At 41.6% G+C, this 25,912-nt stretch overlaps 1 protein-coding gene across 6 annotated transcripts in view; it reads left to right on the top strand.

Annotated features, from left to right (window-relative positions):
• Window positions 1-23,614: 23,614 nt before the first annotated feature.
• arid1b (AT-rich interactive domain 1B) overlaps window positions 23,615-25,912 on the top strand; it is a 121,556-nt gene continuing 119,258 nt past the window's right edge. For 4 of the 6 annotated variants that reach the window (XM_070446574.1, XM_070446573.1, XM_070446572.1 and 1 more), the window contains exon 1: window positions 23,617-25,294. In XM_070446574.1, coding sequence (XP_070302675.1) covers window positions 24,014-25,294 — 1,281 coding nt within the window. In that variant the 5' untranslated portion in view covers window positions 23,617-24,013. Of the gene's footprint in view, window positions 25,295-25,912 lie in introns of all 6 variants that reach the window. The other 2 variants (XM_070446576.1, XM_070446575.1) reach the window with 2 other exon arrangements.

The following is a 25,912-nucleotide window of genomic DNA, read 5'->3' as shown; positions in this document are numbered from 1 at the left end:
GAGTGGAGCTTGGGGGGGGGCTGAAAAAGTATGTTAAAAAAGAAAATATATATATATATTTTTTATGCCCAGCGATGATGTGAGGCCTGAGGCAATTTCCTCTTCTGCCTAATGGTAAGTCCGCCAGTGCATGGCAGCGCAGGCTGTCGGAGATAATGATCCTCTTTGCTTTCCCATTATCGCCTCGCTACGGCTAGATGCACACTACTCATTTACTGCACACCCCCCTGAACACACACACACACACAGAGATACACACACATACACTCTCGTCCTTACTCTCTCTGACTCGCCCCCTAGCTCCCTCCCTCCCTCTCTAGCTGCGAGGCTAAAAAGGGTCTTGTACCCAATAATCTTTACGGCGTGTGTCCTTGTGCCATTCACAGAGGGTTCTAATCTACCTGGAACCGAAAAAGGTTATCCTTTGGGGACAGCCCAAAAAAACTTTTGGAACCGTTTTTTTCTAAGATTGTAGGTCTAGATTGCAATGTTGCTCTTGTTTTGGAAAAGAGACATCATGGCAATAAAAATCCATATTTTTTCATAGGTTTTTTGTGCCATTGTGTGTTTACCTCACTTGACAGGACATATGCTCTGTTTTTTCCCTACCTGTATGTGAGAGAACACAAATAGATACAATGGCTCCACTGGGAAAAGGTTTCCTGATTTGAGAGGGTTTGTTTCACAAAGCTGACTTCCCCCCCCCAAAAAATACAAATATACAAATATCTAGGAATACAAATATCTAGGCTAGATTCTAGAATAATGCTTAAAAACAATGCTTGATAATGCATGTGCTTTCACTTTTTAAAACAGGGAATATGAACTATTTGATTAAATATGGTTTACATGTATTTTCCCTCTTTGAGAATGGTCTGCTTTACGATGATTAAGGGCATAACTTTGATGAGTGTGAATTTACTGTGGATATCAGGTTCTTATTAAAATAATGATTCCATGTGATTGTCAATCCACAAGTCATTTCAACTTTAGCGATTGTTAAGAATGTTTTTGATTGTTAATTGCTAAAAAAAAAATTGCAAAAAATAAATAAATGATTTGTTAAGCTGTCAACTTGTTCCGTAAAGGATGTCAGAGAGACCAATGCTTCCTACAATGAAGATGAAGGGGATGCACTTAACTCTAACAAAAGATAATGACTGCGACATCCTAGTCTGCCTCTCTCGCTCAACACAATGGATGTGCATGGCAAAAGCCCGTGTGTTTCATTAAAGCAAAAAGCCTGTTACTGGGCAAAACAAATAAAGTTGTTGCTTTTTCTCTGTAAAAGAACGGAAATAAATACATACGTGAAGGGAGCAAATACTTAATTTTTTGACAACCAGATAAAAGGATGTGATTTCAATTTCAAATCTATGTTCCTCTCCTTTCCAAGCAGTTTCAATAGCTTGACGCCCCCAGTTTCCACCATAAGAAAACATGCACATCATCAGATTCTGTCAAACTTGATCTTCCCTCCCTTTAATATGGCTCTTTGTTGTCTGTCCGTGCTCTGACTTCCAACACCTACAGATAATAGGAGCATGTGATGTGAGGCGGTGGGCTCTGCTGGGACTGGGAGTCAGGCTTGTCCAAATGAAAATCTACATACTCGTACAGTGGGTTCACTCAGGCATCAAATCAGCTCAATGCACAAACAGCTGAGCACCATGTCACACACACACACACACACACACACACACACACACACACACACACACACACACACACACACACACACAGCGTTTATGGTTCTTCATCTCGCTTACTGCAATGCCCATCTAATTAACCAATTAGATTGATTTTGTGCCACAAGGTTGCTTTTCATTTTTTCCCCTAGATACCTTTCTTCTGTGTTGTTTTCTAATTATCTGCCAGCCCTATCACCTACAAACAATACTTAGGTGAAACGAAAGAGGCATTATTGTAATTTTTTTTGATAATAATTAAAGCAATTATTTAGGCATTTAAACCCCCCCCCCTCAATTTTTTTTCTTTCTCTCAATCCATATGACTAACACTGAGCAAATCCCAAAAAATAGACAAACGTATGATTACACCTATGAGAAGACATCACCAGTTCATTCATCAATAACATCCCTTGGGATTTCACCACACATCTTAGTGTTCACAAGTCTACTAAACTAACACAATCACACAGATTTTAACACCAGCAGGACATTTTGTGGAAGCTCTGCATAACAGCAAAGGCGTGAAACCAAATAACAGTTAGCCATTATCAACTGTTTTCGTGCATTGAAGTGAAAGCCCCAATGGACAAGTTCCTCACAGTGAACAGGATTGAGGCAATGCAAGTTGCAACCACCACAACTCTACAGTGTCAGGAGAATTCTCTGTGAGGTCTGATGTTCCCACAGAAATAGAATTTGAGTTCTGTGGACGTTCCACTGTGACAGACAACAGCAATAACTGGGCAGTGCCCATGCATGCAATGTATCAAAGAAACAGTAAATAAACACATCTTAAATAAAAAAATACACTATGTCTGTATTTCATTCTCAAGGCAGTACATATAATATATATTTTTTTTAAACTTACTGTAGCACTGTGGTATAATGAGATTCTGTTCACCCTTGGGGCATTACATGACGATGCCAACGTAGTGAATCCTTGCTCCTCAGCATTTGGTATCTTGAATGACCCCAACTAAAACTGGAGGAATTAAGAGAAGCAAAAACATGTGAGTCAGCAAATTCTATAGGATTCAAATCAAAACGCATCTATTCAGTATAAGAAAACTTGATGGCCTATATACTTTACACCACCACTACACAAATATGTTTGTATGTCTCTTTTGTTTCTGTTCTTCATGAAGACATTTAATTGAGCAACTTCCATTTAGTGGGGATACTGGAAGACATCTTGGAATCTTGCTCACCAAGAACCCTTACGATTCACCGATAACATTTCCAATGCCCATCTTGACTATGGGGTTTCATTTGGGGATTAATTGCCATAGGAAACAACAAGCTCGTATAGTCTAATAAATGCTACTCCAGTTAATCCAGCCTGGCTACACCAAAACACGAGGCTCAAAACCTTCCGATGGAATTACCGCTGTTCTGCAGATTCCCGTTGCATCACTCGTGGGTTGACGGCATGTTTACTGTTGTTTACTCAGCGGTACATGTGAAAGTAGACCAACTGAAGGGGAAGATTCCAGGTTTTTTTGATGCTCGTCGCAGACAGGGTGGCGTGAGTGGTGAAATAGAGTCATTGTCTGATCTTTTGAGTTTTGATGTTGAGTCTTTGCCTGACAAAGTGATGTTAGGTTATTTAAGGTGTCCGTTATGAGCTTTTGTGCCAAATCAATTACGTTGTTACAGGTGTCAAGCTTATGGGCATGTGGCAGCAGTGTGAAGGGAGGGAGGTTCCTAGGTGTGAGAAGTGTGCAGAAGTGCATGAGACAAAGAAATTTGTAGTATTGGGGAAACAAGCGGTATGTGTTAACTGTAGGGGTGCCCATGGGGCTGATTCGTGTGAGCAGTAGATCTGTGCCAGTACAGAGGGAAAGGCCAACGACTGATATATGCTTCAGTAAGATGGGCTTGTTAGCGTTCATTGCAATGGTTACCTCCTCACATAAAACATTTTGTTGAATTGTTTAACTTTTAAAAAGGATTTTGGTCATTTAAATAGCGCCAGGCTAACCAGCTAGCAAGTTATCGGTTTTGAATAGAGGAAACGTTTTGAGTCTTCGCAGTGGATACACATTGTCAGCGCGTTTCAAAGACTAGCAGAATGAACACTAACAACCCAGGTCCATGTGGTATCTTGAAACATAGAGCAACGTCAGATGTTTAGAGCTCAACCACAGCTGATCAACCACCAGCCTGGGCAGCTGCAGTGGGCGCTATGGATCTCCACTATCGTCTGGGCTTAATGTGCCCAGCCGGTAGTACACTTTCGTCCCCCCGGAGACCGGTTCATACTTAAAACATTATCCATTCAGGTTGTAAAGGCTTCGATTGCCTCCTTAACTCGATTTAATGGCGAGAAGATGGAAAACAAATGGAAAAGACAAACCATCAAACAGGCATAGCGTCAATACAGGATTAAGATTGAATCCTACTACACCGGCTCTGACGCTCGTCGGATGTGGCAGGGCTTGAAAACTATTACGGACTACAAAAGGGAAAACCAGCCGCGAGCTGCCCAGTGACGCGAGCCTACCAGACGAGCTAAATGCCTTTTATGCTCGCTTTGAGGCAAGCAACACTGAAGCATGCATGAGAGCACCAGCTGTTCCGGACGACTGTGTGATAACGCTCTGGGTAGCCAATGTGAGCAAGACCTTTAAACAGGTCAACATTGAAAGCCGCGGGGCCAGACTAATTATAACCAGGACGTGTACTCAAAGCATCCGTGGACCAACTGGCAAGTGTCTTCACTGACATTTTCAACCTCTCCCTGACCGAGTTTGTAATACCTACATGCTTCAAGCAGACCACCATAGTCCCTGTGCCCAAGGAAGAGAAGGTAACCTGCCTAAATGATTACTGCCCCGTAGCACTCATGTCGGTAGCCATGGAGTGCTTTGAAATGCTGGTCATGGCTCACATCTACAGCATTATCCCGGATACCCTAGATCCACTCCAATTCACATACCGCCCCAACAGATCCACAAATGACGCAATCGCACTCCACACTGCCCTTTCTCACCTGTACAAAAGGAACACCAATGTGAGAATGCTGTTCCTTGACTACAGCTCAGCGTTCAACACCATAGTGCCCACAAAGCTCATCAGTAAGCTAATGACCCAGGGACTAAACACCTCCCTCTGCAACTGGATCCTGGACTTCCTGACTGGCCACCCCCAGGTGGTAAGGGTAGGCAACAACACATCTGCCACGCTAATCCTTAACACTGGTGCCCCTCAGGGGTGTGTGCTTAGTCCCCTCCTGTACTCTCTGTTCACCCACGACTGCGTGGCCAAACACGACTCCAACACCATCATTAAGTTTGCTGATGACACAACAGTGGTAGGCCTGATTACCGACAACAATGAGACAGCCTATAGGGAGGTCAGAGACCTGGCAGTGTGGTGCCACGACAACAACCTCTCCCTCAGTGTGAGCCAGATAAAGGAGCTGATCGTGGACTACAGGAAAAGGTGGGCCAAATAGGCCCCAATTAACATTGACAAGGCTATAGTGGAGCGGGTCAAGAGTTTAAGTTCCTTGGTGTCCACATCACCAACGAACTATCATGTTCCAAACACACCAACACAGTCGTGAAGAGGGCACGACAACACCTTTTCCTCCCCAAGAGACTGGAAATATTTGTCATGGGTCCCAAGATCCCCTCCCCCATTTGTTTTTACAATGCTGCTACTCGCAGTTTATTATCTATGCGTAGTCACTTTACCCCTACCTACACGTACAAATTACCTCGACTAAGGCGTAATATAGCCCCTGGTCTGATAGTTTCAAAATAAAAGTTGTGTTTACTGAACATAGTTTTAAACATATGTATTGGATTTGTTGGCATGAACTCGGTTTACAGAACACGATTAACAGTTTTAATAAGAAAGATTGAACATTCGTGAAGTGAAATTATAAAGTTAAAACGAGATTTGGAGTAGAATACATGTATTTTTCATCATTGACCTCGCCCTGAATTTCCATGCTTTTCTGTTGTTGTCTTCTTCTTTCTGTTGTAGACACATTTTGTTGAGGTACATCATGAGAGAGACATTTGACCTTAAAGTCAGGAACCACTACCTAAAAGCTTGGTTAATTCCAGACCTTCTGGCGGTGGGTGATCAGTGCAGTATGTACATTTCCCGCTCCTTCTTTCAGATTTTGATTTTGTAATGTTTGTATTATTAAACTCTCCATGGGTGCCCTCCCCATTATGCTAATAATCAACTATTATTTTGGAACACTTTTTTTGGGGGGGGGGGGTGGGGGGGGGCTCTGAAATGTTGTATACTTTTCTAAATACAGTTTATCTGCTTCTCTTGAGATAAGTTAAACATGGTGCCAGTGCCTCCCACTGGCTGAAGGGTGTGTGTACAGCCAGGGCTTATTGAGCACGTCTGTTTCAGGCTGCAGGTGTCATTGATCTGCCCTCCACAGAACTGAAGTTCGATCAAAACTGTGTCTGATCAGAATCACCAGGGTGTTCAGCCTGTTGCGCCTGCTCAGATTCTCTAGGCTACTACAATAATGTTCACAACTGTATGGAGGTGAGAGCAATTTGTTTTATTAAATCAAGGTTTGGTCATTATTCTGTGGTTAGTGTAGTAGTGGCACCACAGATAGACAAGTTTCGAGCTCTGTGTCACATGATGACACTTAACTATGGGAGTGTAGTAATACATCTTCAGACACTGGGGTAGATTTATCTCATGGTCAGCTAATCTAATTTGTAACACTAAGGGCCAGTTTCCCAGACATGGATTAAGCCTAGTCCTGGTCTAAAAAGCACTTTTCCCCATTGAAAGTGCTTTTTAGTCAAGAACTAGATTACGCTTCGTCTGTATCCGGAAAACCATCCCTCAAGTTTTTTTAAAAACAGTACAGCATCTTTGGGTGAGGGTGGAGAGGCATACTAATTTATTCTCTTTTCATCCCAGTGGTTTCAGAAATCTGGGTGGTTATTGTGAGCAAGATGGCTGGAACAATCATGTTTTAGCGAGAACCGGAGTACACAACTGCACTCACAAGCAGCTCCAACCCCAGCCAAAGAGTATCTGAAGACGAGGTACATATTTTAATGCCCAGTTGTCTTTTAGCAGAGTATATTATGATGATTGATGCAGATGCATTAATATATTGTTTTAACCAGCGGAGAAAGTAAGCCAGTACAGTCCGGTATGGCGTCCTGGAAAAATAAATAGCGGGAGTGCGCCATATCGGTAAAACGTGAGCCTATTACAATTAACACAAAATGCCAAGAAAACTAAGCGTTCGAGATGATTTATTCTTGCTCACAGATAAAACTGAAAAAATGCAGAATTGACAATGACTAAGAATGGCAAAACTCTCATTTAAAATACATAACACGTGACATGGATAGAATACAGGACACTTGAAACATTAAAGGACATTTTTCATAATGGAAATTGAAAATGTTAAAGTGTGATTGTTAAAAAGAGAATTTTAAGGAAAGACATTTAAGAGCTAAAGTTATTATACAGTCTGATAGCAGTGGGTAGAGTGGTGTTTCACAGTCGGGTGTTGGCTGTCTGTTTAAAACTACCAGCACACAGCTTGGATACCCATGCATACCCTACAAGACATGCCACCATAGGTCTCTTCACAATCCCCAAGTCCAGAACAGACTACGGGAGGCACACAGTACTACATAGAGCCATGACTACATGGAACTCTATTCCACATCAGGTAACTGATGCAAGCAGTAGAATCAGATTTAACAAACAGATAGAAACACACCTTACGGAAAAGCGGGGACTGTGAAGAGACACATGTACAGACGCACGCATATGCACACACAAGCTAGCACACGCACTCTACACACACGTACATTGTAATATTGTTGTATGGCGGTATTATATATTTTGTATTGTAGATATGTAGTAATGTTATAATGATGTACTGTTTTATCTTTTGTTTTATGTGTGAGTGTGGACATTAAGAGAAGAAGAGTAGCTGCTGCCTTGAAAGTAGCTAATCGTGATCCCTAATAAATACAAAATGCAATACTGACTGTGCCACGTGTCACCACTGAGGTTAGAGTCGAGATAAAAACCAAGATACTTGGTCGTTGTTACCGCTGGTACTTCCTGTCCCAAAGGATTAGAGGTGCAGGTTGCGGAGGGTCTGTTGAAAAACATAGCAGAATTTCCACAGACTTTTTACCCATTCAGGAGCATGTCTGCATACCCAGTGTCCAGAGTGTCACTGAAGACAACCTTTCGGGTGGACATGTGAATAAGAAACAGAAGGGCAGTAGTAGGGCTGGACTTTGGGAAGTAGGCATACTGATCCATGCACTCGGATAGAACGGTTGGCATGAATTTATTTAATTTTAAGGCATGAAGTTAGAGAGATGGGCCTCCAGTCACTCGTTGACACTTTAGGTACGGGACACACATTGGCCATCTTCCAGGCAGCAGAAACAGTCCCCTGCCAGTAGGTGGTGTTAACAATGTGTGTGATGACAGGGGCTAGATCTTCTGCATGCTCTTTTAGTAGCCAGGCTGGAATGCCATCAGGCCCACAAGCTTTACGTGGGCGGAGTCTGGTCAGAGCTTGCTTTATCTGGCCAATGCTGCACAGCTCAACCAGCCTTGTAGGCATGGTGCTTGTCCATGCCTCAGCAAAGAAGCCATTCAAAACATCAGCCCCGTCGTCGTCCTCAATTCTCTCGACCTGTATTCTCCCTCCGGATGTTCTTTCGTCCCAGTTCTTTGTTAACGAAGTCCTATCATTCCTTAGGGTTTTTTTTCTTTAGGTCCTGGATTTAGGTTTTGTAGTAGTTTTTCTTTGCTTCCTTGATAAGCATTTGCACTGTGTTTCTGTACGTTCTCCATTTCATTGTTCTCACCATATCTGTTGAAAATCTTCTGTCTTTTCCTGATGGCAGCCTTTATTCATTCAGTCATCCAGGGCTTGTCCAGTGTTGCTGTTTTCTGATTGGCATACTGTACATCAAGTGGAGTTTTAACGTCTCCACCTTTGCATCACCGCTCTCCACCTCATATGGCAGTCCAGTCAGTACTGGCCGTACACTCTTACTGACACTTGTGGGTGCTTCACGTGATGCATTGTTGTCTCTACCTTTTTGCCCTTTGTGCTGTTGTCCGTGCCCAATAATGTTTGTACCATGTGCTGCTAACATGTTGCTGTCATGCTGTGTTGCTACCATGCTACGTTGTCATGTGTTGCTGCCATGCTGTTGTCGTCGTCTTAGGTTTCTCTTTATGCAGTGTTGTCTCTCGTTGTGATCTGTGTTTCGTCCTACATTTGCATTTTTAATCCCAGCCTCTGTCTCCGCAAGAGGTCTTTTGCCTCTTGCTAGGTCGTCATTGTAAATAAGAATTTGTTCTAAACTGACTTGCCTCGTTAAATACACACACACACACACCAAGGCCTCCTTTCTGTTCTTGGTTACCAGACATCCGTTTTTCCACTGCACCGCGCTTCTCCCTCCTGATGTTGTATGGGGAGAACAGCAGACATTTGATCATCAGATCTGAGAGGAGCAAGTACAGTGAGAGTGTTATAGTGATTCTTCAGATTTGTAATGATCAGATCTAGGAGGGATTAAAGTCTCCACACAGGATGAAAACCATTTGGGGAGAGGACATCCTGATCACATGGACAGTGTTAATGAGATAATCCACAGTGTTCTGCTGAAGTGTTTTCTCATTTGCCATTGGTGGGGTTACTTAGGATGAAGCTGAAGCCACATACACTCAAACGCCTCTTTCTCTAGGTCAGTTCTTCTCTTTGCCTGCACACTTTAATTCACATTCATCCCCTCTTTGGACCCGTCATTACTGAACAGCTGATAGTCTTGTATGAAAATATTTTAAATCTGGGATATTTTCGTGGACCCAAGTTTCAGTGACACATCCAAAGTCTGCATTTACTGATTGAAGAAGCAGTTTACATTTATCCACTTTGTTTATGAATTAGCTTGAATTACAAACAAGCACATTCGGAGACGGGGGCATTTTTGGGATGTATTTGCGACATCACATACTTCAGTTAGAACTCTGCATTCACGTGAGCGGTTATAGTTTCGATGTAATTTAGATCTGCTACCTTCTATTGTCAGTATGTTCCTCAGGCTGCCCTTGCCAGCTGTAGTCCCTCTCCTCCGCTTCTTGCGCGCATTATCCCGAAGCCCTGAGGTTTAAATCCGATATGCGGTTCATGTTTTTTGTAAATCCGTAGAGAATGCAATGAGTATTCCAAAATGTTTGTACAATCCATCGTTATCAGAGCCACGCGTAATCCGTTCAAATAGCAAGAAAAGTACGCAGTACTACAACAACAAACAATACACTTCAAAATTTGTAACGCATGCTACTCTCAAGTGGCTGCTTGGAAACGCTATCTAGAAGCTCTGTGGCAGATTGTTGAGCCAATGCAGCTCGTATCCAGTTAGCTAGCTATGTGGGGCCACATTTGTTTAGGAGATTACATCCTTATTTAACCGCAAAAAAATGCACATTGACTTGAAACCGGGTGGTATACGCTCCAAATTGCGTTGAGGTTCGACGAGAACACTTACATTTTGCCAAGGCGGAGATGAGTGGCCGAGACCAAGACGCGCTGACAAGGCGGCACTTTGGATGCAGGAATATTTTTTTTTTGTGTACCAACGTGCGCGGGTAGCCTACAGTGATCGTTTGACAACAGTTAGATGAAAACATCATGACTGGTTGTGTTTATGCCTCATTAAAAGGTTAAAAGTCATATGACAAATCTTAACTAGGTCTAGGATAGCTACTAGGCCCAGAGCGATCATATATGAAATGAATAGGGATTCTATAGACCTATGTAATTCAATGATTACACCGAGGCTATTTAACATATCTTGATATATACACTGAACAGAAATATAAACGCAACATGCAACAATTTCAAAGATTTTACTGAGTTACAGTTCATATAAGGAAATCAGTCAATTGAAATACATTCATTAGGCCCTAATCTATGGATTTCACATGACTGGGAATACAGATATGCGTCTGTTGGTCACAGATACCTTAATAAAAGGTAGAGTCGTGGAAAAAAACCAGTACGTATCTGGTGTGACCACCATTTGACTCATGCAGCACGACACATCTCCTTAGCATAGAGTTGATCAGGCTGTTGATTGTGGCTTGTGGGGATGTTGTCCCACTGTTCAATGGCTGTGCGAAGTTACTGGATATTGGCAGGAACTGGAACACACTGTCGTATATCCCAACATGCTCAATGGGTGACATTTCTGGTGAGTATGCAGGCCATGGAACAATAGGGACATTTTTAGCTTCTACGAGTTATGTACAGATCCTTGTGACATGGGGACATGCATTATTATGCTGAAACATGAGGTGATGGCGGCAGATGAATGTCACGACAATGGGCCTTTTATTGTTCCCAGCACAAGGTGCACCTGGGTAATGATCGTGCTGGTTAATCGGCTTCTTGGTATACCACACCTGTCAGGTGGATGGATTATCTTGGTATAGGAGAAATGCTCACTAACAGGGATGTAAACAAATGTGTGCAGTCAAAAGTTTGGACAAACCTACTCATTCAAGGGTTTTTCTTAATTTTAACTATTTTCTACATTGTAGAATAATAGTGAAGACAAACTATAAAATAATACATATGGAATCATGTAGTAACTAAAAAAGTGTAAATAAATCTAAATATTTTATATTTGAGATTCTTAAAAGTAGCCACCCTTTGCCTTGATAACAGCTGTGCACACTCTTGGCATTCTTTCAACCAGATTCACCTGGAATGCTTTTCCAACAGTCTTGATGGAGTTCCCACATATATTGAGCACATGTTCACTGGTTTTCCTTCACTCTGCAGTCCAACTCATCCCAAACCATCTCAATTGGTTTGAGGTCAGGTGATTATGGAGGCCAGGTCATCTGATGCAGCACTCCATAATTCTCCTTCTTGGTCAAATAGCCTATACACAGCCTGGAGGTGTGCTGGGTCATTGTCCTGTTGAAAAACAAATGATAGTCCCACTAAGCGTAAACCAGATGGGATGGCGTATCGCTGCAGAATGCTGTGGTAGCCATGCTGGTTAAGTGTGCCTTGAATTCAAAATAAATCACAGACAGTGTCACCAGCAAAGCACCCCCACACCATCACACCTCCTCCTCCACGCTTCACGGTGGGAACCACACATGCGGAGATCATCCGTTCACCTACTCTGCATCTCACAAAGACAAATTTTGACTCATCAGACCAAAGGACAGATTTCCACCGGTCTAATGTCCATTGCTTATGTTTCTTGACCCAAGCAAGTCTCTTCTGCTTGATGCCCATTTAGTAGTGGTTTCTTTGCAGCAATTTGACCAAGACGGCCTGATTCACGCAGTCAGTTGATGTTGAGATGTGTCTGTTACTTGAACTCTGTGAAGCATTTATTTGGGCTGCAATTTCTGAGGCTGGTAACTCTAATTAACTTATCCTTTGCAGCAGAGGTAACTCTGGGTCTTCCTTTCCTGTGGCGGTCCTCATGATAGCCAGTTTCATCATAGCGCTTGATGGTTTTTGCGACTGCACTTGAAGAAACTTTCAAAGTTCTTCAAATTTGACTGAACTTCATGTCTTAAAGTAATGGACTGTCGTTTCTCTTTGCTTATTTGAGCTGTTCTTGCCATAATATGGACTTGGTCTTTTAACAAATATCTTCTGTAAACCACCCCTACCTTGTCACAACACAAATGATTGGCTCAAATGCATTAAGAAGGAAAGAAATTCCACAATTTAACTTTTATCAAGGCACACCTGTTAATTACAATGCTGGTTGAGAGAATGCCAAGAGTGTGCAAAGCTGTCAAAGGCAAAGGGTAGGTACTTTGAAGAATCTCAAATATACAATATATTTTGATTTGTTTAATACTTTTTTGGTTACTACATGATTCCATATGTGTTATTTTATAGTTTTGATGTCTTCACTATTATTCTACAATGTAGAAAATAGTACAATTAAAGAAAAACCCTTGAATGAGTAAGTGTGTCCAAACTTTTGTATGTATACAACTTCCATAATAATTTTACACTGACTGTGTATATATATATATATATGCAGGATTATTTGCATTTGTTGTATTGGTCCAGTCAGTGTAAAATAATTATGGAAGTTGTATACATACAATCCTCACCAGAGGGCAGTATAGATGCACGATTCAGTCTAATGAATTTTGGATCTTAAATCTTACACTTTCAAACATTTACTGTTCCATCTAGCACAGTGACCTGAAGAAGTATAAGTGACACTGCCGTCTCCCTGGCAGCTTCCGCCAGCACATCTTTGACCACCTGGAGAATTGTTACCAGGGAAAGTGGTTTGATGAAAGGCCATCCTCATTGAGCTCTCAGAACCCCTCAGACAGGTAGGATGTCATAGCTCATTCCCTGGAAGCCACTGCTCCAAAACCGCCATAAAAAAAGCCAGACAATGGTTTGCAACTGCACATGGGGACAAAGATCGTACTTTTTGGAGAAATGTCCTCTGGTCTGATGAAACAAAAATAGAACTGTTTGGCCATAATGACCATCATTAAGTTTGGAGGAAAAAGGGGGAAGCTTGCAAGCCGAAGAACACCATCCCAACCGTGAAGCACGGGGGTGGCAGCATCATGTTGTGGGGGTGCTTTGCTGCAGTTACACCAGCTCTGTCAGGAGGAATGGGCCAAAATTCACCCAACTTATTGTGGGAAGCTTGTGGAAGGCTACCCGAAATGTTTGACCCAAGTTAAACAATTTGAAGGCAATGCTACCAAATACTAATTGAGTATATGTAAACTTCTGACCCACTGGGAATTTGATGAAAGAAATAAAAGCTGAAATAAATCATTCTCTCTACTATTATTCTGACATTTCACATTCTTAAAATAAAGTGGTGATCCTAACTGACCTAAGACAGGGAATATTTACTCAGACTAAATGTCTGGAATTGTGAAAAACTGAGTTCAAATGTATTTGGCTAAGGTGTATGTAAACTTCCGACTTCAACTGTAGGTCATAATGGCACAGGCTTAGTATGGTCTTCCTCCCTGTCCCCTCTACTACTGCAGAGTCCCCCTGACAGTGACTGATCACTGCTCAAAGTGTTGAGATTATAAATGAAAGGCACTGAGGGATGCCTCAGCAGGGATGCACATGATAATCATAACTGATAAGATGTGCCAGATATTCAATCAGGAAGTTGGCTATAATATGTGTTTATACTCATGCTATAATAGATGTCTAATTTGTTGTTTGTTCTAATTAGATAAATGGGATCGTTGCTGATGGCATAAGTAGTTGCATGGTCAAAAGCCATTTGTTTCCGTCTTTATTCTACAACATTTGTTTTGGGTTGGCAATCAAGGAATCTGAGGTGAATGTAGCATAAACAGATGCAGAAATATCCCAGGATTGTCATGCAAGTTGTTAAAGGGATTTTGAGAATTACATCATAGTAATATGATTGTTCTTTGATGTTTATGTGAACAACACAATGTACATGCATGGTATGGTAATTACATTTAATTATAAAAAAACTTAAATGGCCTCCCAAGTGGCCGTGACTGGGAGACCCGTGAGGCGGCGCACAATTGGTCCAGCATCGTCCGGGTTAGGGGAGGGTTCGGTGTTTTACGGTGTTTCCTCCGACACATTGGTGTGGCTGACTTCCGGGTTAAGCGAGCAGTGTGTCAAGAAGCAGTGCGGCTTGGCAGGGTCGTGTTTCGGAGGGCGCGTGGCTCTCGACCTTCGCCTCTCCCGAGTCCATACGGGAGTTGCAGCGATGGGACAAGACTGTAACTACCAATTGGATACCATGAAATTGGGGAGAAAAAGGGATTGAGGGACTCCCAACTGAGCCACATTTAGTGTATGAAAATATTTAAGATCAAAGTAGCTCACACCACCTTTAATGAATGCTTATATTTAGGTTGCTCCATAGAAATGTTATTATGTTGCTGTGTAATTAAGACGGACTTGGTTTCAGCCATTGTTAGTGGCTGCTGCTCAAGGTTGATATTTATGCTAAATTGTTACTTGTTTTGTATTTTGACTGATGGAAACCCATTAGGTACCATCGTCTTTTCTTTTGTGGAATACATGACTTTACCCAGATGAGGACCCCATTCCATTCTTAGCAACGCTGGCACATCTCAACTACTGACCTGTCTTCTTGTTTATCTCTGGTTTGGTCCGACCGCGCTCTGAGCTGTGCCTGGTGACGGATGCTAGCACTCGGCCAACATGACGGCGCTGACTCTCTGCCTCCTCTACAGCCTGTCCATCCAGGCCTACTGGACCGCGCTGCAGAGGTTCCCTAAGCTGGAGGCCCACATCAGCCACGTAGCCCGCCAGCACCCCACATCCTGCTCCAACCTTCTCTGTGACAGTCACTAAGTCCTCCGTCTGTCCACACTGCAGCACCTGGTCTTAGTATACACATCTGACACAATGGAAAACTCTGTGTCGTACATTTCAAGGTGCATTTTGTTCTGCACATTTCCTCATAAATTGGTGTCTTGATCTGTTCACACTGCAGCACACAGCACACACCTTTTTTCATAGCAGGTGATGATGATGATGATTTTGGTTCAATACTGAATAACTCTCACTGTCCAGGCTTCCTTTTAATCAGTCCAAAATCGAAGTTGGTGTAAGGTTGGGGGAAAAAACGTGTTATTTTGCTCCTGTGTATCTTTTTGGTGTATATACACATCTTGGCCATGTACTCTTATCATCTTCACCCGGCACAGCCAGAAGAGGACTGGCCACCCCTCATAACCTGGTTCCTCTCTAGGTTTCTTCCTAGGTTTTGGCCTTTCTAGGGAGTTTTTCCTAGCCACCGTGCTTCTACACCTGCATTGCTTGCTGTTTGGGGATTTAGGCTGGGTTTCTGTACAGCACTTCAAGATATTAGCTGATGTACGAAGGGCTATATAAAATAAATTTGATTTGAATTTGATTTGATATATACGCATATATTGCATTTGGATTACTGATACAGTGTTATGTGGGTTGCTAACTGGATTCATCCTGTGATTTCTTGTTTTTTTGTTTTTGATTATTATTTGTGTACTTGTTTGATATTTTCGCTGCATTGTCAGGAGCTAGTAACACAAGCATTTCGCTGTACCCACGATAACAACTGTGTACGCAACCAATAAACTGTGATTTGATCTGTTCTTGTTGCGTTGTGTCTCTCTTAGTTGGTGACACAGAGCCAGCTGTTTCTACCTCCACTGACACAGAACCATCTGTGGGATTCAAAGGTCCATTCTCAGGCCCTTTAAGGATGCATCACCTATCACTATCCTGTAACTATCCTGCACTAACTACCTACTACACTACTGCATCACAGACATCCCGTGGCCACGCCACAAACACCCAGAGAGACTATCCTCTAAGCCCTTTTCTCTTTGAAAATGTGGTTTGATCATTTAGTTCCGTTAACATGGCCTGCATTCCAGGGCAATTGTGCTAATAAAGGACAAAGTGGCACAGCAAATAGGAGTCCAGGGAAAACAGAGTGGAACACTTCTAATTAAAAATGTCTAAATGACTGGCAGGGCGGGGAAATGCAAGCATAAATGTCAGATGTTAAATGTGAATTGTACATAGCTAACAACATTCAAAGTTTGTTGAATGGAAATGTTACTTTGAGTTGTTGAGTAGTGTTATACAGCTTTCAGACAAGAAACACTGATACGTTTGCGCCCAAGAGTAGACTGACTCATGTGACTCAGGCAATTTCCATTGTTTATTATGAAAATATATATTTTTTGTGTTACACACAATAAATAGTTTTTTTATAAATACATTCTTGCTTATAAACTATTAGTCCACCGATCAGTTAGTGGAAGTGCACCATTATGTCAAATGTTTTATCTTATTGTATTTATACTAATTTAATACCACAAATTATAAATGTTTTTATTTTATTTTACACATTTACCTGCTGAGATGGCTCCTTGATTTTGAACCTCCTTTCCCCCTCTGTAGACACATGCTGCTATTTTACAGCCGTACAGTCGATGTCCGTGACCCTGCGGAAATCGAATTAGCATAATAAAGTCTTCAGACAGAATCTATAGGTCATATCCCAGACTTAGTGAGAACAGTGTGTATAAGTCTGCGTCAATGCATCCCAAATGGCCCCCTTTATCCTTTATAGTGCTCTATGTTTCACAAGGGCCCAAAGGGCAATGGTCAAAAGTAGTGCACTACAGGTGTTGGATCTTAATTTGGCCAGTTCCTCAAGAAGGAAAATAATCCTACAGCAACCGGAAATTTGAATTATTGTGTGGATTATAATTAATGGACTTCTTTGTAGGGGTTGACACATTGTTTGTTAGGGCAAATCAAGTCTGACATTTTTAAGTGGAAATTACAAACTTTAGAAGCCTTTTTTAAACTTTGAATACACTACACATTTGCATTTCCTGCTATGCAGGTAATTTCCTGCAGCAAGTGTGATCAAATTAAGATCCTACATCTGTATATGGTGAACAGAGTGCCATTTGAGACGCAGCCTAAAGAACGGTGAGCAGAGGGGGGGGGACGTCTCGTCGAGAGGTTGTTTTCCTTCCCAAGCATCCACAATCAACCACTACACGTGTATACATCTGTGGAACAGCTACATAGTACGCTACTTTTGACCAGAGTTTTATGGGCCCTGGTCAAAAGTAGTGCACTATAAAGAGAAGAGGGGGCCATTTGGGATGCACAGCCCCATTTCACTGTGTGCCAGGACAAATTAACCCAGGTCTTGACTCGCCACTCTGCTGGCTAAATGATTAGTGGTGATCCCTAATGGATTGAAAGACCTGAATTGTCGGGACATAGGCTCAGTGTCTAGTGGCTCTGTGTCTAGTGTGAGAATGCTGTCCCTGACACTAAGGGTTTAGTCCCAAATGGTACCCTATTCCCTATAATGCACTACTTCTGAAGAAAGCCCTATGGGACGTATCTTAAATTACTCTAGAATAGGGTTTCCCAACCTAGGGGTTTACAAATTCGCAATTGTATAAACCGATCTATAACGACGCATAACTCTGCATTGCTTTAGGCTAGAAACAAGCTATAAAATGCCAGAGGAAGACACAACTCTGAAGCACATGGAGATATCTGAGGCTGACCTAATGTAGAGGAGTAAAAAAAACTAATTTGCTTGGGAAGTAATCTTATACAATGTGTGACTCTGTCGCTATCATTTGATCTATTCACTTTCTGTAAAAGAGAATATGTATAATTAAACCAAGGGTTCATATGAATTATAATAAAACAATTTGGTAGCTAAATAACATTTGGGGAAATCAGGTCTAGAGTTTACTTTCCTTATCCATTATTATTATTATTATGATCATTATTAAATAGCCTACCTAAAAGATGTCATGAGATTTGTAGGAAATGAGCTTAAAAAAAAAAAAAATCCTAGGACCCTCAAATTAAACAAAATCAAGCTTTTGGTGTTATATTTAACATAGGGTATCTCAATTAACAATTCTAAAAAGGGGGGGGGTGACATTTTTCAAATGTGAAAAAGGAGGCCCTGTGAAAAAAAGGTTGGGGACCACTGCTGTAGATTACTAATACTATTACACACAATTGTTCTATTTCCAACCTACAAAGGGAGATTATTATTATTTTAAACCCGCTGGCTTCAGTATTGTAGCCATGATGTGCTCTACTTCAGGCTGCTTTGTCCTTTGTTCTTCACTGTCTCCTGTCTACTACAGCATGGCTGGCGTGTTTCAGAGGAAATTAAGTCACGCCTATTGTACCTACCCTGTGGTAAAATTGAATCTCAGCAATGATTTTGCAGACCACAGCATTTTACGTTTTCACCATACTAATCTGACTTGGATACATTTCACACACCCCCTCACTGTGCTCACGTTTTCTGACTTAGTTTGAAGGTCACATTTATGGAAATAATGCTACATGGTCAGCTTGGTAATTTTAATTAAAGAGATTGGATTGATTCAGCCATGAATGATGTCACCCAGTGTGTAATGGTGATTGCTAGGCAACCCCTTAGTTCAGTAAGACAGCTGCCAGTAAGAAAGAACACCTTATTACTAAAGTAATTAATTACTAATGATGCAAGTAATTCCCTGATTATCTTTTTTCTCGGTTATGGGCTGCATTTCAAGTAATGTAAACTCAAATGCTCTCTCTCTATGTTTGAATATTCTTGAATTAGAGTGTTGTTATAAGGTAGACTTGTTTAGAAGGGTTGCACACAAAATATGTGCTCTGTAGTTGCTTATCTGTACTGTATGTATAACTATGCTCCAATCATACAATCCCTTTGGCTTGCAAACCACTGTCCCTGAGTTTCTCTGACATTGTCAAAGTGTATTTTCTTTTTGGCATGGCCTGAGCTACGTCTAAATGCAAATGGAGGTCCAATGGAGTATAATTGCGGCCGTGTGATGATTACAACGGGAAACTAATGATTTACCTCTGCCAAGGTCAGGTGAGGTTTAATTTGGAGAAACGCAATCAGTGTCACTCGTCTCATTGTGGCTACGTCCCAAATGGCACCCTATTCCATTTCGAGTGCACTACTGTATGTAGAGAATTGGGTGCCATTTGAGACCCAGACCCAGAGACCAATTCCTGCTTGGGTCCCTGCCAGCTCCAACCTAAGGCACATCAGTGAAATTGTTCATTAAAAGCCAGCTGTCACATGGATGCTTTAAGTGGGGTGATAAAAGGGGTCTGGGTGGTCGAGAAGTAGCTGTGGGGTAGAGGGTCAATGTGAAAGAGTCAAGTGATGATGCTCACAGACAGTAGACCATAGAATTAGGAATTAGAATACTAGAACCTTCTTATGATGGTCCATAGGTCAGCCATGTTGGTCAGGGAGTTGGTCAACCATGATTTGACAGTGCTGTGATAAGATATTGTGTTAAACTCTTCACATTCATTGTTTATCTGCATTGTATGTGTGTTAGCTAGCTGGCCAAACAGTTTTAGAGGAGTGATTCCAATTATTATTATTTTTTATTAACTGCCAATATGCCAAAATTCCATTCAAACAATCTAAAGCCATACACTGGCTCAAATCAGTTGATGATAGGACTTAGACAAGTTGTAAATGCAACTAGTACTGGTATTGTATCATATAATAAATAGCACTCACAGCTTTCCAAGAAAACAAAATCTGAAATATTTATGGTCTGTTTACATATATTCTAGAGGCTATTTATAAACAACATTTGTATAAAACCTGTATAAACTGTATTTATAATTATATGACAATAATATTTTAGGTTGACTATAATTCCATTACACAATTTCTGATACATCACGTCTTTTATTTTCCTGCAAAAGTAAAAGCTGGAAATGCCTCTACTGCCATTAATTCCAATTAGACTGGTTTTGCATTCTCCCTGACCAAAATGGTAGCCATTTTGGCCCTATTATGGAACTTAGAGGGTTTATGACATAGTCCCCCTTTAATACTATAATATTAGACTGGTAGACTGGACTGTAATGGACAATGGGTGAAGTTTATAATTTGTCATGGGTTGAGTCTATTCTCTATGTAGGGCACTACTTTTGACCAGGGCTCATAAAGTAGGGCACTATATAGGGAATAGGGTGCTGTTTGGGATGCACAGTGGTGTAATTCCTTTGTTACATGGTTAGTGCTGAGTTGGCTACATCCTTGTTTCTGTTCTATGTACTTCAACCTTACATCATAATACATTTAGGGACTAATTGCATGCATAGACCCTGCCTTATTATGCATTAATGGAAATGATTATGCTTTCCACTATGAAAAGTCACTGTTCAGCTGTAGCTCATTAGATTTGTTCCATATGTTTCACTGATTTTTTGATGTTTGAAGCAATCATATTATAAGCTGTTTTTGCTAATGTGCAAAGCATAGAACACAGGGTTGACACAAAATGTTGTTGATCATAGTGTTATAGTGTTGGTGGAACTATGCAGTGAGAGACCTATAATGTAACATTCTATATTATGTAATTATATTCTGTACTCTCGTAATTTCAGCAATACATTGCGATTTGAGATCAATAAGTGTGATTTTCTCTTATCTCTACCTCCATCCACAAAGTATTTGCTGTCAGAGGTTTGAGAAGATGCCTTTGGTTGCTTACATTTATCCAGTGAAATAGGCATGAACTTGGATGGAAAATACACAGCCTGGTCTCATAGACTAGACGTAACATAGTACATGTAAATCCAGGACACTGCAATTAGTATATGTTACATTACGTATGGTTACACAAGACAGATGGTTACTTAAGGCGGGCGTATAACGCAAACGTCTAACAATCCAAAGATTGAGTATTCAAATCTCATCACGTACAACTTTATAATTTTAGCTAATTAGCAACTACATACTAATTTTTAGCTAATTTGAAATATCTTAGTGTGTTAGCTAACCCTAACCCTTTTAGCTAACCCTTGCCCTAACCCTAAACTTAACTCCTAGCATAACTAACGTTTGCAAAAACTATTTGGAATTCGTAACATGTTATTCGTTTTACAAATTCGTAACATATTGTACACTTTGCAAATTGGTAACGTATTGTACGAATGCAATTCGTAACATATCAAACAAAATGGATCAGTTTAACTGGAGGGGGTCAGTCTTCAAGACACATTTGGGAATACAGTCACTCTATTATACACTGCATGTTGAGTAACCTGAAGCCATCCTAGTAAACAAATCAATTATAAAACTGTTATTTACTCCACCCTGAAATTTAACACATTGGTCTGGCCAGTGTCTGTATAGCAAGGTGTGTTTAAATGTGCCTCTTTTCACTGTCTGCGTCCCCAATGGCACCCTATTACGTATATAGTGCACTACTTTTGACCGGGCACTGGCCAAATGTAGTGCACTATCAAGGGAATATTCTTGCATTTGGCTCACAATTACTGTGTTAGAGCAGCATTTTTCCTTTCTTGTACAAAAAATACAAGGCATGTGGTGTCAGTGTGTTACTGAGAGCTGTGCTGTACTGCTTTCTGGGGGTTTTCTGTCTGACCCACTTTCCCTGCTTGACTTGACTGGGCTGCTGCTGCCGTTGCTGGGGGAGGGCCCAGTCGATTCCCCTTGAACAGGCCACTGAGTCCCTCAAGTGAGTCAATCCCTCATCTGCACACAGACTAACAATTCGCTCATGTATATTCGCTCTCATTTAGGCCTACGTAGAAACACACAGACGTTCTCATAAGGCCTGTTTCCTTTTCTGTTGATCCTTTTCTTTCCATTCTTGTACTTTATTAATAACATAATAGCATATAGAAGAATGAGTACCGTTACAGTCAACAATTGTCCCACATATGAAATTAATTCAATCAGACATACCTTAAAGAAAGCAGGAAAAACAATGGCTCAATTCATCACAAAAATAGGTCTGTGCCTCTCATACTCAAACACAGGCCTATTTCTAATTAATTGAATACATCTACTGTTGATTAAAGGGGTAATATGGGATTCAACGCGTTTACCCCCGCCACTCATTTTGGTAAACATTTAAATTCCACCTGGTATGATATTGTGAAATACATTAGGATCCATTCCTTGTTTTCCAATTCAGGCATTCAAATTGTGCATTTCAGTTTTGCAAAAACGAAACTTAAGAACGGGAAGCATAGAAATAGCTTACATAGAACAGATCTACCGCTTCTTAGACTTGCTTTTAATGACAATGACAGAGCTATGACATATGTTTCTATGTGAATTGGTTGGGTGCATGTATTACCTTTGGTTGTGTTTATGCCACAATAAGTCATGATGTTCAGATCATCAGATTCTCAAACAATCACTTGCCTTTTGGTAGGCTGTCATTGTAAATAATAATTTGTTCTTAATGGACTCGCCTAGTAAAATAATAGTTTAATAAAATAAATAAAATGGGCTCCTTTACTAGGCTACACGTGCACATTCATCCACTCACAAAATATTTCCAGCCTTTTAACAGTGGTGAATGGAAAGAGACATCTTGTACACCAAACACCAAAAAGTGTAATGACATTTGGCGATTGGCACATTGCATTTTGTCTCGTATGTTGGTATACCACCCGTTTTCAAGTCCATTTTTCATGCCTTTGACATGTGGTAATTCTAAATAATGGTGTAATAGCTTACAGTTTTCTTGACATTTGGGTTTTAATTATTGTGAAAGGCTCATGTCGAGAGCATCCTGACTGGTTGCATCACCGCCTGGTATGGCAACTGCTTGGCATCTGACCGTAAGGAGCTACAGAGGGTAGTGTGTACAGCCCAGTACATCACTGGGGCCAAGCTTCCTGCCATCCAGGACCTATATAATAGGCGGTGTCAGAGGAAAGCCCATAAAATTGTCAAGAGACTCCAGTCACCCAAGTCATAGACTGTTTTCTCTGCTACCGCACAGCAAGCGGTACAGGAGCGCCAGGTCTATGACCAAAAGGCTCCTTAACAGCTTCTACCCCAAAGCCATGAGACTGCTGAGCAATTAATCAAATGGCCACCGGAATATTTACATTGACCCCCCTTCCATTTGTTTTGTACACTGCTGCTACTCGCTGTTTAATATCTATGCATAGTCACTTCACCCCTACCTACATGGACAAATTACCTCAACTAACCTGTACCCCCGCACACTGACTCAGTACCGGTACCCCCTGTACATAGCCTCTTTATTTTATTGTGTTACTTTTTACTTTCATTTATTTGGTAAATATTTTCTTAACTCTTCTTGAACTGCACTGTTGGTTTGATGTTTTACCAGTATGGCTTACCCTGATATGTATTTTGCCTTACTTTCACCCCTGTCCTTACAAGGCATCTCCACCCACCCGTGACACCTGGCCATGCAAACCGAACTCCACCATTGGTCTCACGCGGGAAAGCATGCTCACGCGAGAGAAGGAACACCCACTTACACAGACAGGAACCTTGACCATTTTTTCAAATGGTAAACTGCTTGAGTAGACATCTTGATTTATCCACCATCGTTGGCTCGAGCCCTTGATTCTCAACGCTCGCTGTTTTCGCTGATGCCATGCTGGGCTAGGGGCTTCGGAGAGAAAAGGCATTTGCCTGTATCCGGGTTAGACATGGAAGGAAAAAAGTTTCATGTCTGTCTGAAAACGTATAACATGAGCTTGCTCTAACGGACGGTATTTATGCGGATATTCGATACTCTTGCGCTTTTTCATTTTACGCTAACGTCGTTTTCTTGTTAGCTAACGTTAGCTGTCTGGCTTCTTTTGTGTTCTGCTTTTCTTCCTCTTTTTTTCATTAGCCAGTTAGCTTGCTAGCTCGACTGGACTTTATGCCTGAGATGTGGACTTGATCATGGCCGCACAAGTGGCAACAGCCCCAACATCAAATGGTAAGAAAAGGTCGAATTTAGCTAGTAGCTTGAGTCAAGATTTGAAATCTGGCAAGTCTGGAGTAGTTGGTGGAGCTGTGCTTGGGGTAGGAAATGGGACTAGCGTTCATGCTATGAATAATGTAGAACGCCATGAACTGAACCCGACCAGTAGAGCTCGAGCTTCTCCTGCAAACAACGATTCGAATCCACGTGAGAAGGAAAGTAGAGATTCTAGATCGGCGTCTTTTTCGACTTCAAATTCTAGCATGGAGACGGGAATGTTTGTGAGTCATAAAGTGAAAAATGTTGGTGGCGAAGATACTCCATCTCTCCACCACACACCTCCTCAGCAACAGCCATTCAACCAATTCATTCAGCACCAACAACGCCAAATTCAGAACAACAACCAGCAGTTGCTACATGGAGAAAGTGGAAACCGCCAACATGGAGAAAGTGGAAACCGCCAACATGGAGGAAAAGGGAATGTTGTTTTAGGGAATACAGTCGAACGCCATCAGCAACAGGAAATGCTGAATAAAAATGAGGACGACCAACCGAGCAAAACGGAAGACCGGTTGGACAGCAGGTACGAGCATGCCAGTTCGGGACCAACGAATAACAACATCAACCCGTCCCAAAGTGGTACCAGCTCAGTTTCGGAGTTTAATAGTTATTATGGAAATGGTAAAGGAGGGCCTTGCTTTGATCAACATGGCGGACAACAAAGCCCTGGGTCTGGGATAATGCATTCGGTACAACAGAATATGGATCAAGTTCAACAAAACTCTCACGAAGGGTACCACAACAACCCGTACAACCACTACCCGACTTACCGACCTGGCTACGGTAATAGTGGATATGGGATGATGAGTCCCTCTCGGCAGGGGAACAACATGATGGGCCTAGGCAGCAACACGGCTGCTGCTCATCATAGCAAAGCTGCCATGGCCGCTGCCTCTTCTGGTGGTGCTAATGTTGGAGGGTTTCAGAGATTTCCAGGGCAAACTCAGCAACATCCTTCGGGGGCTACCCCAACTCTAAACCAGCTACTGACATCCCCGAGTCCTATGATGCGGGGCTATGGCGGTGGCTATCAAGATTACACTAATCCCTCTGCTCAACAACAACAACAATCAAGCATGGGGCTGACCAAAGACATAAACCCCCAATACGGTCCAGTTACACATGTTTGGGGAGGACAACAAAGAAATCACCCTGCCATGAGCCCTGGAAACAACGGACAAGGAAGCGGCAGATCACAGGTAAATTATACATTCATATGTCACTTTTTACTAATTTGCCAAACTAACTAAGCTTTCCAGGCGGTTTTGTAGTTAACTAACGTTACATAGATAAACCAGCTAAATTAATTTAGCTATGGTCAGAGACAGGTTAGCGAACGTTATGCGAATTTGTCAGCCAGTGCGGCTAGGATCAGAGGTCTTCTCTGAGTCTGACCGCATATTTGTGTAGCTACATTACAGTACCTAACATTCTACTGTATAATATATTCAAGCATGCAGGCGGGGATAACATCCAGTCATTTTATGAATTCAGCAGCCATATGGGCAGTTAGCAAACTTATGTTTATGGTTGCTTGAAGTTGGCATTAAATGTGGCTTCTGGTTGGGGACCACAAAGTGATCCGTTTCAGTTAGTTTGCTTCCTAGTTTCTATAGTCTATGCTCCAACATTTTTAAAACCACTTTAGCTATACATAGTTCCAAGTAAACTTATGCATTCGCATGCTGATTAATTTAAAAACATTTAACTTGTGGACTTACAAAAAATATCGTCGACCCTTCCATCTAATGTTTAGCTTGCTTAAAAACCGTGGACCATTCTACCTAGCATTCAGACATGCTAGCTAGCAAGGCTGA

Source organism: Salvelinus sp. IW2-2015, linkage group LG14 (genome assembly GCF_002910315.2).
Source record: "Salvelinus sp. IW2-2015 linkage group LG14, ASM291031v2, whole genome shotgun sequence".
In the NCBI taxonomy this organism is placed as follows: Eukaryota; Metazoa; Chordata; class Actinopteri; order Salmoniformes; family Salmonidae; genus Salvelinus; species Salvelinus sp. IW2-2015.
Note: the sequence above shows the minus strand (reverse complement) of the source record. Positions and strands in the feature narration are given on the sequence as shown.